General features: G+C 39.2%; 1 protein-coding gene across 6 annotated transcripts in view; it reads right to left on the bottom strand.

Annotated features, from left to right (window-relative positions):
* Positions 1 to 1169: 1169 nt before the first annotated feature.
* Positions 1170 to 12123, bottom strand: part of UPF2 (UPF2 regulator of nonsense mediated mRNA decay) — a 52549-nt gene continuing 41595 nt past the window's right edge. For 5 of the 6 annotated variants that reach the window (XM_062491695.1, XM_062491697.1, XM_062491698.1 and 2 more), the window contains exons 21-22: positions 8512 to 8632; positions 1170 to 2387 (exon numbers count right to left, since the gene is read on the bottom strand). In XM_062491695.1, coding sequence (XP_062347679.1) covers positions 2378 to 2387; positions 8512 to 8632 — 131 coding nt within the window. In that variant the 3' untranslated portion in view covers positions 1170 to 2377. Of the gene's footprint in view, positions 2388 to 8507; positions 8633 to 12123 lie in introns of those variants that run through there. The other variant, XM_062491701.1, reaches the window with a different exon arrangement.

Raw genomic sequence — 12123 nt, 5'->3', positions numbered from 1 at the left:
ATTACCCATTCTGTATCAATCTCAGGCTGCACACATGACAATTAAACACCTTCTAAAGGAAGGCAAAGGATTCCAAAGGCATGAGAGGGAGCCATGCAATCCCTGCAGCATGAACCTGCACATGGATCAGGTGGTGAAACTGCTGTGCAAGCAGCAGGAGCAGCATCCAGCCACACCACAAGATGTGGGGTCAGCACATGGGAAGGCAAGGAATAAAGTGGATGCAAACTGTTTTTTTTCTATGTACCATGGAATGCTTTGCACTGGAAAGGATTTCCACAAGTCACCCAGTTCAACACCCCTGCAATGAGCAGGGACAGCTTCAAATAAATCAGGTTGAAATCTTGCATGTTTCTAGGGATGGAGCATCCACCACCTCCGGGAAATCTGTGCCAGTCTCATCACCCTCACTGTAAAAATTTTCTTCCTTATATCTAATTTAGGTCAACCCTCTTTTAGTTTACAACCACAACTCCTTGCCCTACTGCAACAGGCCCTGCTAAAACGTTTGTCACTGTGCACTCAACCCTGATTATTTCACTCACAATGACCGTTGAGGCTTTATTCGACACAACATTAGAATAATTAATTTTAAAATTAAACTTCAGAAGGCTTCACTGAACTGTTTTTTTATTTCAGTCTGAAGTCAGGAAAATCCCCAGCTGACCCTAAACTATTTTTAGCAAATAATTTTATAAAGACATTTCCATTCCTCCCAATTCCATCCAAGGTATTGGACTGACACATACAACACAGAGCTAATATTTAATTTTTATGCAATTACTCAATATGGATAAATTAAATGCCTTTGAAACTAAGCAACATATTGAGAAAAGGAAGCTGACTCCAGTCTGAACCACAATTAGATGCTTAATTTGCTATTAGGAATTGGTAGGCATTGTTCTTTGGAGAAGTGGAGGTTACATCTGACCAGTGGATATGGTAATACTGGTGTAGGAGACGTTCCTGGAGGAGCTCAGATTTAGAAACGTGATTAATAAACACATCCATGAATTTCATGTGGAAAGAAAACAATATGAAAAAAAATCACTTAAGACTTGAATCAGAGACCTGGAATTCCCATCCAAACTACAGCCCACAATACACCACAAATGCTTCAAATCATCATTTCCAAAGAACAAAGTGAATGTCAAGAGGCGGACACTGAGTCTAAGTTACAACACTTTATTGCAGCATTGGCAAAGGTCAGATTTCTGAAGCTGGTGAAGATCTGGCGGCATTTCTGTATGAAATGTTACAATTTTACAAGTCTCTTCCTACATGCAGAAACCAAAACCAGTGGTAAAAAGGATTTTAAAAGAGCTAGAAAAAAGAATTAGTAGTAACATACAGATGGGCTCTTTACCTCAATGAACTACCTCTACCTGAAAGCAAACAAAACCCTATGCTAATAAATAACAGATTGTCAGAAACAGACCAAGAAACCTCATTTCTACTTAGAAAAAAATAAAAATTCTACTTGTTTCCAGACTTAAACCTTTTTTTTTTTTTAACTTTTTTGTTTCTTTTAATAGACACAGAGGCTTATCAACCCATGAAGATCAACAGAATATTTGGATCCACTCCTTGACATCCTCCTGTTATGCTGACTGGCACATTTTGGTTTTCAATGATACATACAATGGGCTCAACTATATCCCTGTCCTTAAGCTGGTGTCAGGCTGTTCCAAGCAGTACGAGTCAACACCCCGTGTTCATCAACTTTACTTTCTATTTTAAACTTTAGCAGACATTTTACCTCCTTGGCTCTTCAGTTTTTCACCCCTCCCCACTCCCTTTCTGGCACATCTGGCAGCAAAAGGCTCTTCCTTAACCAAGAACATCCTCACTGAGGAGTGTCTGAGAAGTTATCCTACTCAGCAGGCTTTTCTTCTGGATTTTGCCGTTTGCTCTATGTTTTTCTACTGTAGATTCGCAGCCCCCAAAGAACATCCTTCTAACACCAAGTGCTCGAGTCGGAGACAATGTAGCTTGCGGCGAGTTCAGAGCTTTATTTCCCTGCAGGCTGAGCTGCCAAAGGCCCTTCCCCGTTCCAGTGTAATCGTCTGAACTCCAGGCTGCTCCCGGCTCTCACCGAGCTGCTCGCAGGTCAAGTTCCCCATCTCGCTCGTTTCCTTCTGCTCCTATGAGAAGACTGACCCTCAACGCGGTTCCCGTAACAAAAAGCTTTTTTTGGGGGGATGGGGGAGGAGAGGGGAGGCTGCTCTTCGTGCCCCACGGCCCCAGCCTGTCCGAGGTTTCGGTTCTGAATGCTCTAGACTGACATGCTGAGATGTGTCCACTGCTCTCGTTTAATCGCTGGAGGACTCCACAACACCAGAGATACAGGACCTAATGAAATGACACTGGCGGTGGGTCAGCGTCTCCTGCGGGAAGAGCGGAGAGAGGAATCAGATCGCTCTGAGGAGCCCACACCTCTGGGGGTGAGCAGCCCCCAGAGCAGCTGCCACTCATTCTGATACTCTTTTACCCTCTAACAGGAAGTTACATATTTCTCTTTTCTGCACAACCATTTCAAAAGACCACACCTGACAAAAGCAGGGGATAATCTGCACCTTATCATCCCAGATGAGATGCTGAACTACTGAAGCACAGCTGAAAAAATGAGTTATTGTAAATAGTTTTCATCTTTCTGGGCAGCTTCTTAAAGCTTAGAAGCTCTGCAGAAATGTGGCAAAGGGCTTTCTACAGGCAAGTTATTGGTTAGAACCATTTTTAGGGTCAACAGGTGCATTTAAATTTTCCACCATCTGCTGTTCATGAAACACACCTGTACCCACAAAAAGTCACATTTAATTCTCTAAAGAACATACAAATGCATTGAAGAATGACACCAGTTTGTAGGCAGAGGATTCAGCAAGACCAGGGCAATGCAGCAGTAAGGCCACCCCAGTGTCACTAACTTCAGCACAATGCAGTTACTACATCTGGGCTCCTTTTCAGCTGATTTTAGGCTGCAAATTAAAATTAATAACAGACAGCAAAACAAAGCTTCAACATTTACAATTCCAAGAAAGCTCCAGGGCTACAGACCCAGGTTTTTTTATCGTGCAAACACAACAGTTCATGTTTCTTTACATCAGTGCATAATCCTCCAGTCTTTGTTCAACATTCATTTGATCTAAACCTTGTTTTTACTGAAGATCTTGCAAGAAAAATCCTACAGATATGTTTAACTGGACATAGTCATTTTTGCATCTCTTGTACCAGATGAAGCTTTCACACTAATTTTGTATTTGTATGTGTTGCTTTTTTCTAATATCCAGTATTTGTTTATATAAAAATGCTGTGTATTTTTGCCAGGAAGTCCCAAGTTGATGCATCATTAGAATTCACTGCAGCACTGATTCTATTATTTGGTTTTAACCACCGTTTACTGTTACATAATGTAATATTCCAGTTCTTTGTCAACATCAGAACACTGGCTGTGTGCTTTCAATAGAAAAGAACTTGAATTTTTATTTATTTAGTAGACTGACATCTCACTTGCAGAATGTTACAACCAAGGGCAAACATCACTGAATTGCAGGACCATGATTTTAACTCTCAATCTCCCCTTAAAAAATAATTCTACTGCTGATGGGGAGGGAAGGAAAAAGGCTGTGACTGGCTACATGTCTCCAACTTTGTCAAAATGACTCTCACCCAAACCAGCAGCTACCAGTATTTGCTGGTGGCAAACCCCTGTTACAGGGGATTACAGACATGCTGCTGCCAAAAATAGCAGCAGTAGTTTTTCCCAAACCAGGTATTTCACATTTGTGTCCAACCTAGTAAACTTAATCCAAACCTGCATTTGGTAAGGTCAAACTCAGTACACACGTGATTAAAACCATCTTGTGCTCTATGTGTAAAACGAATCAATTCTTTGCAGTCTCCTCCCACACTCCCCTTCCTGCCACTGACACATTATTAATTTGTATGAAATTCATACAGTCAGCTTCTCACGCCACTGCCGAGCATTAACACTGCCTACCTGTGACTGACAGGGAAATACACAGAACCTCTGCCACAAACCACGGCTGGAGCAGAAAACTAGAAGCCATGAAAACACACAGAAACATCACACCACAGGCTATGAAATAATCACAAACCCATGGCATGGGTGAAGCTGGGACAGCTCAGTCAGCAACACAACTTTATAGCTTAAACTGAGAAGTGCCCAGGAGAATATCAATAATCAACTCCTTTCTGCACGTTGCTGACATCACAAGATCACAAAAATCTCTTTATTTCTTGACATGTGAGACCTTTGAAGTTGGATTTCACACTTATCCCTAATCCCCTGGTGTCCTCCAATCCACAACACTGTGCATTTCTGCAGTGCTGCATTTCTTCACAAATCTCCTCACAAATTTCCAGCTCCAAACACCTCCTTTCCCACTTCACTCCCTGCTTTGCTCTTCTCAGCTAATCTCAGCTTCCATGTTCTTTGTTCTCTCTCTCCCCTAATCACCCAAAACCACGAATAAGAAACAGAAAACACCAAGGTGCTCATTAAAAATCTATCACATCTGACTTATCACATTCTATACTGTGAACATCAAAATTCAAACAAACCACAAAAGCTGGACTTGCCTAGGTAAGCAAATCTTAACTTCCTCAAGTTATTTTACATTCTCATCTAGCCATCAAAAATTAAATGCTCTGACAAAGTGAAATCAAAGTCACTGTGTATAGTGGGTTGGAAGCAGGGAGGTGTTTTGGGGATTGGGAGCTGGTTCCCAGAGGGCCACAAAGCTGCAGGGATTTTTGGTAGTTGTTGTTATTTATATTGAAAGAACCTTTTCAAACACAGGAGTCTTTCAAACTGAGCATGGCTTATAAACACAACTTTGCCTTCCTTTCCCTTTAAACTGAACTGTGATCAGCTATCTCTCCCACTTTGCTGTCTGGGTTAGACTTAGACCCAGCTTGCAGAGCTCAACAAGCACCATCCTGCCAAGGCAAGCACCTGAGGCTTTTCTATTCTTTTTTGTTCAGCTCCAGTGCAGTCCACCAGAAGCAGCTGCAAGATTTGGAGCCCTTCTCCCATATTCCTCCCTTTGCTTCCCTCCCATGAAATAACTGAAAAGGGGTCTGGCATTTCTTAGCTGTGTTTGAAAGGTTCATCTCAGTAGGAAGTGAATTCAAAGCTCCATAAAGCAGTATTGTCAATGCATCAATTTCATGACAGGTGATGTATGAATTGTGTTGGTCCAGCAGCTGAAACAGGAAATCATGTTAAATTCACATTTCTTCTTATTATCCAAACTCTGATTTTTCAGCATTAATGCAATATTCTTTATGATGAAAATATATAGCTAATAAAATCCCAGCATCCTGTTATTACTGTTATGCTTCATTTTTCTTTATTAAATGGGTTAAAGAGAATTAAGAGTCAAATGTAAACAGAAGACCTGAGATCACCATTTAACTTGAATATGATTTGGCTTGCCAGCCTATACCTGCATCCACAGGGGAACTCTGGACACAGGCAGGCCCTGTACTATACTTTCAAAACAGCAACAAATTTTGAGGCTACTTCTTTTAATAATGAGAGGTCTAACAAGATAAAATCCTTGGTAAGGCCCCACTTCTCAACAGAAAAATTACAAGGAGAAATCTAACTGTCTTGGCAATCAATGTTTTTAAAATTATTTAATATAATGTGGTTATTTTCATTTCACTTTTAAAACCAAGCCATTTAATGGATCTCAATCCTCTTAAACAAAGGAAAACCACTTTATATTTTAAGAAGCTGTTCCTAATGGTAAAAGTCTATTTTTATGATCATTCCATCACCAATAAAAATTACTTTAGCCAATTTTGTGTTTCCTGAAAGTAGTAGTTTAATAGCCTGAGAGCCAAAGGCCTTTCCTAACACAGATGCTACAGAACTGGAGGCAAGAGAGAAAAGTGCTCTCTTCCCAGTTCTGCTGAAGCAAATCAAGGAACCCTACTTTTAAGGGAGACACAGTAAATTATCTTTAAGGCCAGTCATCCTTAAATGTACAAGTCGCAGAAAGAATCTCCTGCTTACAGGATAAGCAGGTATCAAAAGCTGAGGCAATACAAGCAGCCAATTCCAAACAAATAGGAATAAACTCCAATTTTTGTTACAGCATTTTGCACATACTAAATAATAAGAAATCTGTCAAAGCTTCCAAATCTCACTGCATTTACTTTAGTACTGAACAAGGACATTAACAGAGGAAAAATAAAATAAAAACTGCAGAAGATGTATCTTTTTAAACATACAGAGAGCTAATTGCTTAGTGAGATCCAGCTGTTCAAGGCCAAAAACATATGGAAGAACCCAACTCTATCTTTATAAATTTCTGAAATTAACCGTTACAATGGGAAGATTTGGATTTAACTTCCTAAAAGGTATTTGAAACACAGTGCTTAGGGCATGTTTAGCAACAGAAATGCAAAGGTAAAAACAACAAATGAATTTCTATAGTGTCAACACTCCCTGAAATGCAAGAAAGGCCTCATTCCTTCCTCAGGCATCAGAACCTGTCACATTGTACCTTACAGCAGAATCAACCAGGAGATTTATTTGCTTAATTTATCCCTAACCTCAAGAATTTTAAAACAAAAAGTTGTATGCCTGGAAGAAAGCAGCAAACTATTATTTCCAGTAAATTTAAGTTATTTTGCAAGAAAATAACATTTCAGTTTTGCTCATGTACAAAGAAGCAGCGACAACACAACACAGTGTCCTCATGGAAGTGATAACGTGTGTTAGACCATTGTTCTACCAGGTAGGAATGTGAAGCCTCTTATACACAGATATTAAAATTAACAGTTCAGTTTCTATCTGGTCAGCAAGATCCTCCAGCATCCTCAGAATCCACAGGGTAACTTTTTAACAAAGCACGAGGGGGGGGTCTATGCAGAGACTGCAGTGTTTAAAGTTATGACTTTAAAGTCAGAAGACAATTTTAATACATCCTACAAATCAGAGGCTCTAAGAATGTAGGCAACAGACAATCTGTGCCAGTGGGAATCCATTGGTGGACCCACAGTCTCCAATAAATAAATGGAATTAGGAGAAGTACTAGTTCCTTCCTGCAGGCTGAGATGGCTCGACCGATGCACGACTGCCAGAGCACTGCAGTACACAAGAAATAAAATATACCTGCTCAAACAAACTTCCTGGTCTCTGCTCCAAGGAGCTTATGGATTAAAAGGAACAAAGAGTAAACTCCATAATACAAAATTACATTAGAACTGCAAGTGCATGGCACTTGAATAAGCAAACTATTCAAACTGCTGGGTAACATCTGACCTACTTCACAGTGAAGTCCTAAATTATATTTTCCCTACAACATCAGAATATAAAAAGTTCTCTAAAGAAAATAATTTAAAAGAAATCTACAGATATCACATCTACTGGTCTGACTGTTGTACTTCAAGAATAACTGCAGCACGCAGCTTGTGCCTGAAGAAAACAAAGCTGCAGCTGCTCATGAAACACCTTCAAGTATTGTGGCAATTCAGTGTAACTGAACACTTTGTATTCCTAAAACGGCATTAGGCCACAGTGATATGAAAAAGCTAAATGGAAAGCACTGCACACTTGAGTTACATTAAAAAAAAAACATTTAAAATAAACTGCAGTCTTTAAAAGTATTATTTTTTGTACATGTAGTGTCTTTATGAGGTCTCAATGGAGTGAGTGATCATCAGAACATTAACAAATGATCATAAATATGTACCCTGAAGAAGTTGGAAATGCTACTAGAACACAGAAATAGTACATTACATTAACGTATTTGCAGTTTACAAAGACAGATCCACCATTAGGAGGTACACTGTTCCTTTCCCAGTTACTGTTCCTATCAATCCACCTTCAAAATGAACTTGCAAAGCAAAGAGGAACTGAAAGCAAGTCTGCATTTCACCCGAAACTTTGCCTATTTAAATGTGTGCTTCGGGGCTAATTTAATGGTTTATTTGCCAGCTTACTCTGAGAAGAGACACATACTAAAGCCTCGGAACAACTATTAAGCAATCAGGAATGATTATTTTCATGTTAATGCTGGTTTTGGTACACTGTTGCACACCATAAATTGAAAGTTCTCCTCGGTCTTCCCACCTTAACTATATTTACTTTCCATTCAGGGCATCAAATACAGAGGAATAGCTGTCGAATTTACCTCACAGAAAGACCATAATGAGAATTTCTGCAGATTTAAAAAAAAAAAAAAAATCCCCTCCCCCTCTCATGGAGAAAGCAGACTTGTATCCTTCCCCCTACAAAAATAAGCTCAGATTCTAGCAGCCATTTCACAACTGAAAAATAAACTTTTGGCTTCCAAACTGTCAGGGAGGTACAGACACTATTAGAAGCTCAAAACACTGCTTGACATTTTAAGAGAATGCTTTAGAATGGAAACGACTGCCCAAACACTCACTTCAGAGATCATTATCTGTTTCAATTATGAAGGTAATTACTTGCCTAGAACCAGAATTACCACATTTAAAGGAAGATTGTCCTACCTCCCACCAGTTTTAAAGATTAGATCTGCATTAGGTGCCCCCTTCGGATGCTGGTAACGAGGCCGTCGCTCACGATTAGTATTTGCTGGAGCTGGACGTTGTGCCAGAGACTGCAACATTTCTGGGATTTCAGGCAGAAGAAAAGTAAATAGAAGAAAGTTAAATACATTTTCTACGCATCATTTTACACAGGAATTTGCACATGCACATTTCACTGCCATTTACACTTACACTTTGCTATAGAGTTAACACTCAAGTTATTACACAGAAGTTAATTACAAAAATTACAAATTGCAACCACAGCTTTGATAAACCAAGCTACCCCACAATATAAACTTGCATTTCCAGATGTTCCTGCAGAAGGAACGGTTTTCATCACAGATGCTCAAGAGAAGGCCTACGACCTTTTCTTTCTGAACACATCAGCTGCCACTTTCTTCACCAATGATCGGGAACAAAGACTCACAGCAGCGTGAGTGGCCTCAGCATTAAACCTCCCCGAATAGTAACAACTGGACAAGGCTGCTGCCAATTAAAAGACTCAGCAAGAAACCTGTCCTAAAATTAGGCATTGCCAGTCAGGTATTTAAGTCTAAGCTTGGCATAATTGGATCCTTTTCCGGGGAAGTCAGGCACCTGAAGAAGGTGACTCAGCTGACCTACATTGCACCAGCTGTCCCACGGATGGAGTTTTTCACTTTATCATCCTTGGGAATAATTTGGGTGCAGAAAGCAGCCCACACTATGCGGTTTAGCCCTGGATAGCCAACTTTTGGGCAATTTAAACTAGGATAGTATTGTATTTTGGCATTTGGTAAAACTTAATTTCTAAAACTTTATTTAATTTTTTAATGGTTAAAAAAATGTTTCCTTACCAGGCAAAGTTAATGCTTATTGAGTAGCCAATACAATTACAGATACATCACAGGAGGTAACTTCTGCTAATCTGTTAATGCATCTAATGGAAAGTATTCCTACAGTCCACCTGAGCAGGGATCTACATTACTCAGCAAACAGACAGATGGGATAAATGAAGGGGAAAAGTGGAATAAGCTGTTAAACAGATTATATTTGAAAGTCTGCTCTGTCTGGTTCTCCAGTCTCTGGTAATCTCATTGGAGACACACACCCATCACCTGCTGCACACACACCGCTCTCAGTGGGGTCTAACTGGGGACTAATGAGGTTCCCTGACCATTTACAAAGTGAGGTGAAACGTTCACTAAAGTTATCCACCCAGTCTTGGAGAAACCGGGAAACTGTGACTGATTTAATACTCAATATCTGTGTCAGCAGTCAGTGACCCCTGTATTCATGTTCTGTACACTCACTGAGCAGTGGCAAAGGCAGCCCCTGAACACACTGACAGTCCATGCTTTTAAACATCATGAAGCATCAGCCTTCCCAACAACCAGCGCTGTCCCCGTGTGCCAGGAGAGAGCTGCAGGGGCAATGAGGAGACTGCGGAGGAAAACCAGGTTAGGGTACCCTGCCAGCCAGGTGTGAGCAGCAAGCAGTGAATGCACAAGGATGTGCACATCTGCCTCTTCCGTTTTCCACACAGCAGGTGAAAGGAAATATGGGACTGGGAACTTCAGTACTGGAGAAGGTAATAGAAGGCAGAGATGGCAGGGGAGCACAGTGTGTTTTCTAGGTTGAAAGTACATCACCAAACCACCTTGTTTTTTAGTGAAGAAAAAAATAATCTGCACAGAAAAGTACCAGTCTAAACTAGAGAACCACACAAGTTCCTAAGAGTTCTTTAAATTAAAAAATGTTGGTAATATACTAAGCTTTGCTGAAACTTTAAATCTTTATCTGATACTGCTTTGAAGTACATTGGTGAATTTCCATATACTAGCTACCCTGTGCAGATGAAAAGAACAACAAGTATATGTGAAAACGTTGGGACAGCCCTGAGGCATTCTTCCAGAAATTGAGAATTCTTCCTCCCTTGATAACTTCAAAGCTTGAAACAGAAATTTAAACCAAACACTTTCATTCAATGGGTAGGTACCAACTTGTGACAGACAGAATGACTCTTCAAAAATAACAATCAGCTGCACAAAATCTAAATAAAAAATTATTCCAAAGGTGAATGTAATTTGGACTGTTTAATTTAGCCTGATTAAAAGGTCCCTCTTAGTTTGGTTTTACTCTGTATATTACCCAGGTTAATAAGATGCATCACCAGCAGTTTTAAAAAGGAATGTCAATTATGTCAAAACGAAAAACCTTTCTCTTTTGTGTTGACTTCCTTCCTGCATTGCTTTACACACAGGAACAAAATAAAAATCTATGAGAAAATTAAAAAGGCCTATTTCCAGTTATCAATTCATATCAGTTGTCTGATTTTGTCCAACATAAATAAATCAATATGATAATTTTTTGGATAAAAAGCACAATTTCTCACAATAAAATCCTGGATTAAACAGGTTCATTTCAGATATCAACAAAGACATATGATAGGGTATAAAACCCAAATGCCTTGATCAGTAGAAATATCACAAGTATCTAATGAGGAAAAAGCTGCAAAAAGTCTGAGAGAAGCCCTAAAATGGCTAATTCCAGAGCCTCTCTTACTTTCTCACAAGTGGGCTTTATAACAGCAGTGTCTCAGAAAGTTTCTGAGCTAATTACCATGTTTAACAATAAGAATATATTGTATTACCACTTCAGAGCTTTGCAGACACTCACTTTGGAAGATACACTTTTTTACAATTACAAGTTTAGTTCTGGAACTATCAAAGTTCTGCTAGAAGTACTGGATTCCATAGTGTTTTAAAATCAGAACTCTCTTAATTTCCCACTTCTTGATGAACAATGACCTTTCACTAAATACCTTAAATGAGATTTCCTGCTAATTAACTACTTACACTCTGATTCCCCCAGACAACATCTTAAAAAAAAAAAAAAGCTGAGCAAAATCTTTTGAGATGCTAAAAGGAAACAGTAATATAAGACATCAGTTTCATTGGTCTGGCTTTGTTTACTATCTGAGTAAACCAAGAGAAGTTAAATCTGAAAAACCACAACCCAAAATAAACCATCCAACAGCTAAACACATCAAGTGCACATGCTTGGGGACTGTATGATCTGCTATAATAATTAACTGTTCGCTTCAATCTGCCCAGATTCCAAAATGCCTGACTTGCATGACTTCAAAAAACCAATTAATCATGTAATCTGTATGAAACCCTAATTGTATTAATATATGCTTATGCTCCAGATTTGAGGACTCCAGAACCTTTGCAATATGAAGCTGAGGTAACATTTTGTATTTTTCTGGTGAACATTACCTCAGGACTTTCAAGTCTCAGCAAGACTAAGAAGTCTAATTATTATTGATATCTAAAACACCTACTAATAGCTTAAAAGCAGAGCCTAAATTCCACAGAATTCATCTTGTATCCAAATCAACTGTCTTGCAGTAAACATCACATTGATTTTGATTAACCTTCGTTTTAAAAGAACCATCTCAGTTCTTCCCCTTTCCCGAAATAAATGAAATGCTGATATTTGAGACCCACTTGAAAATTCCTTTTCATGGAACAGCTACAAAAACTTCTTCAAGTATATAGATCAGGGAGAAAAAATGAATAACTAAAAACA

The sequence above is a fragment of the Cinclus cinclus genome, chromosome 4, assembly GCF_963662255.1.
Source record: "Cinclus cinclus chromosome 4, bCinCin1.1, whole genome shotgun sequence".
NCBI lineage: Eukaryota > Metazoa > Chordata > Aves > Passeriformes > Cinclidae > Cinclus > Cinclus cinclus.
Note: the sequence above shows the minus strand (reverse complement) of the source record. Positions and strands in the feature narration are given on the sequence as shown.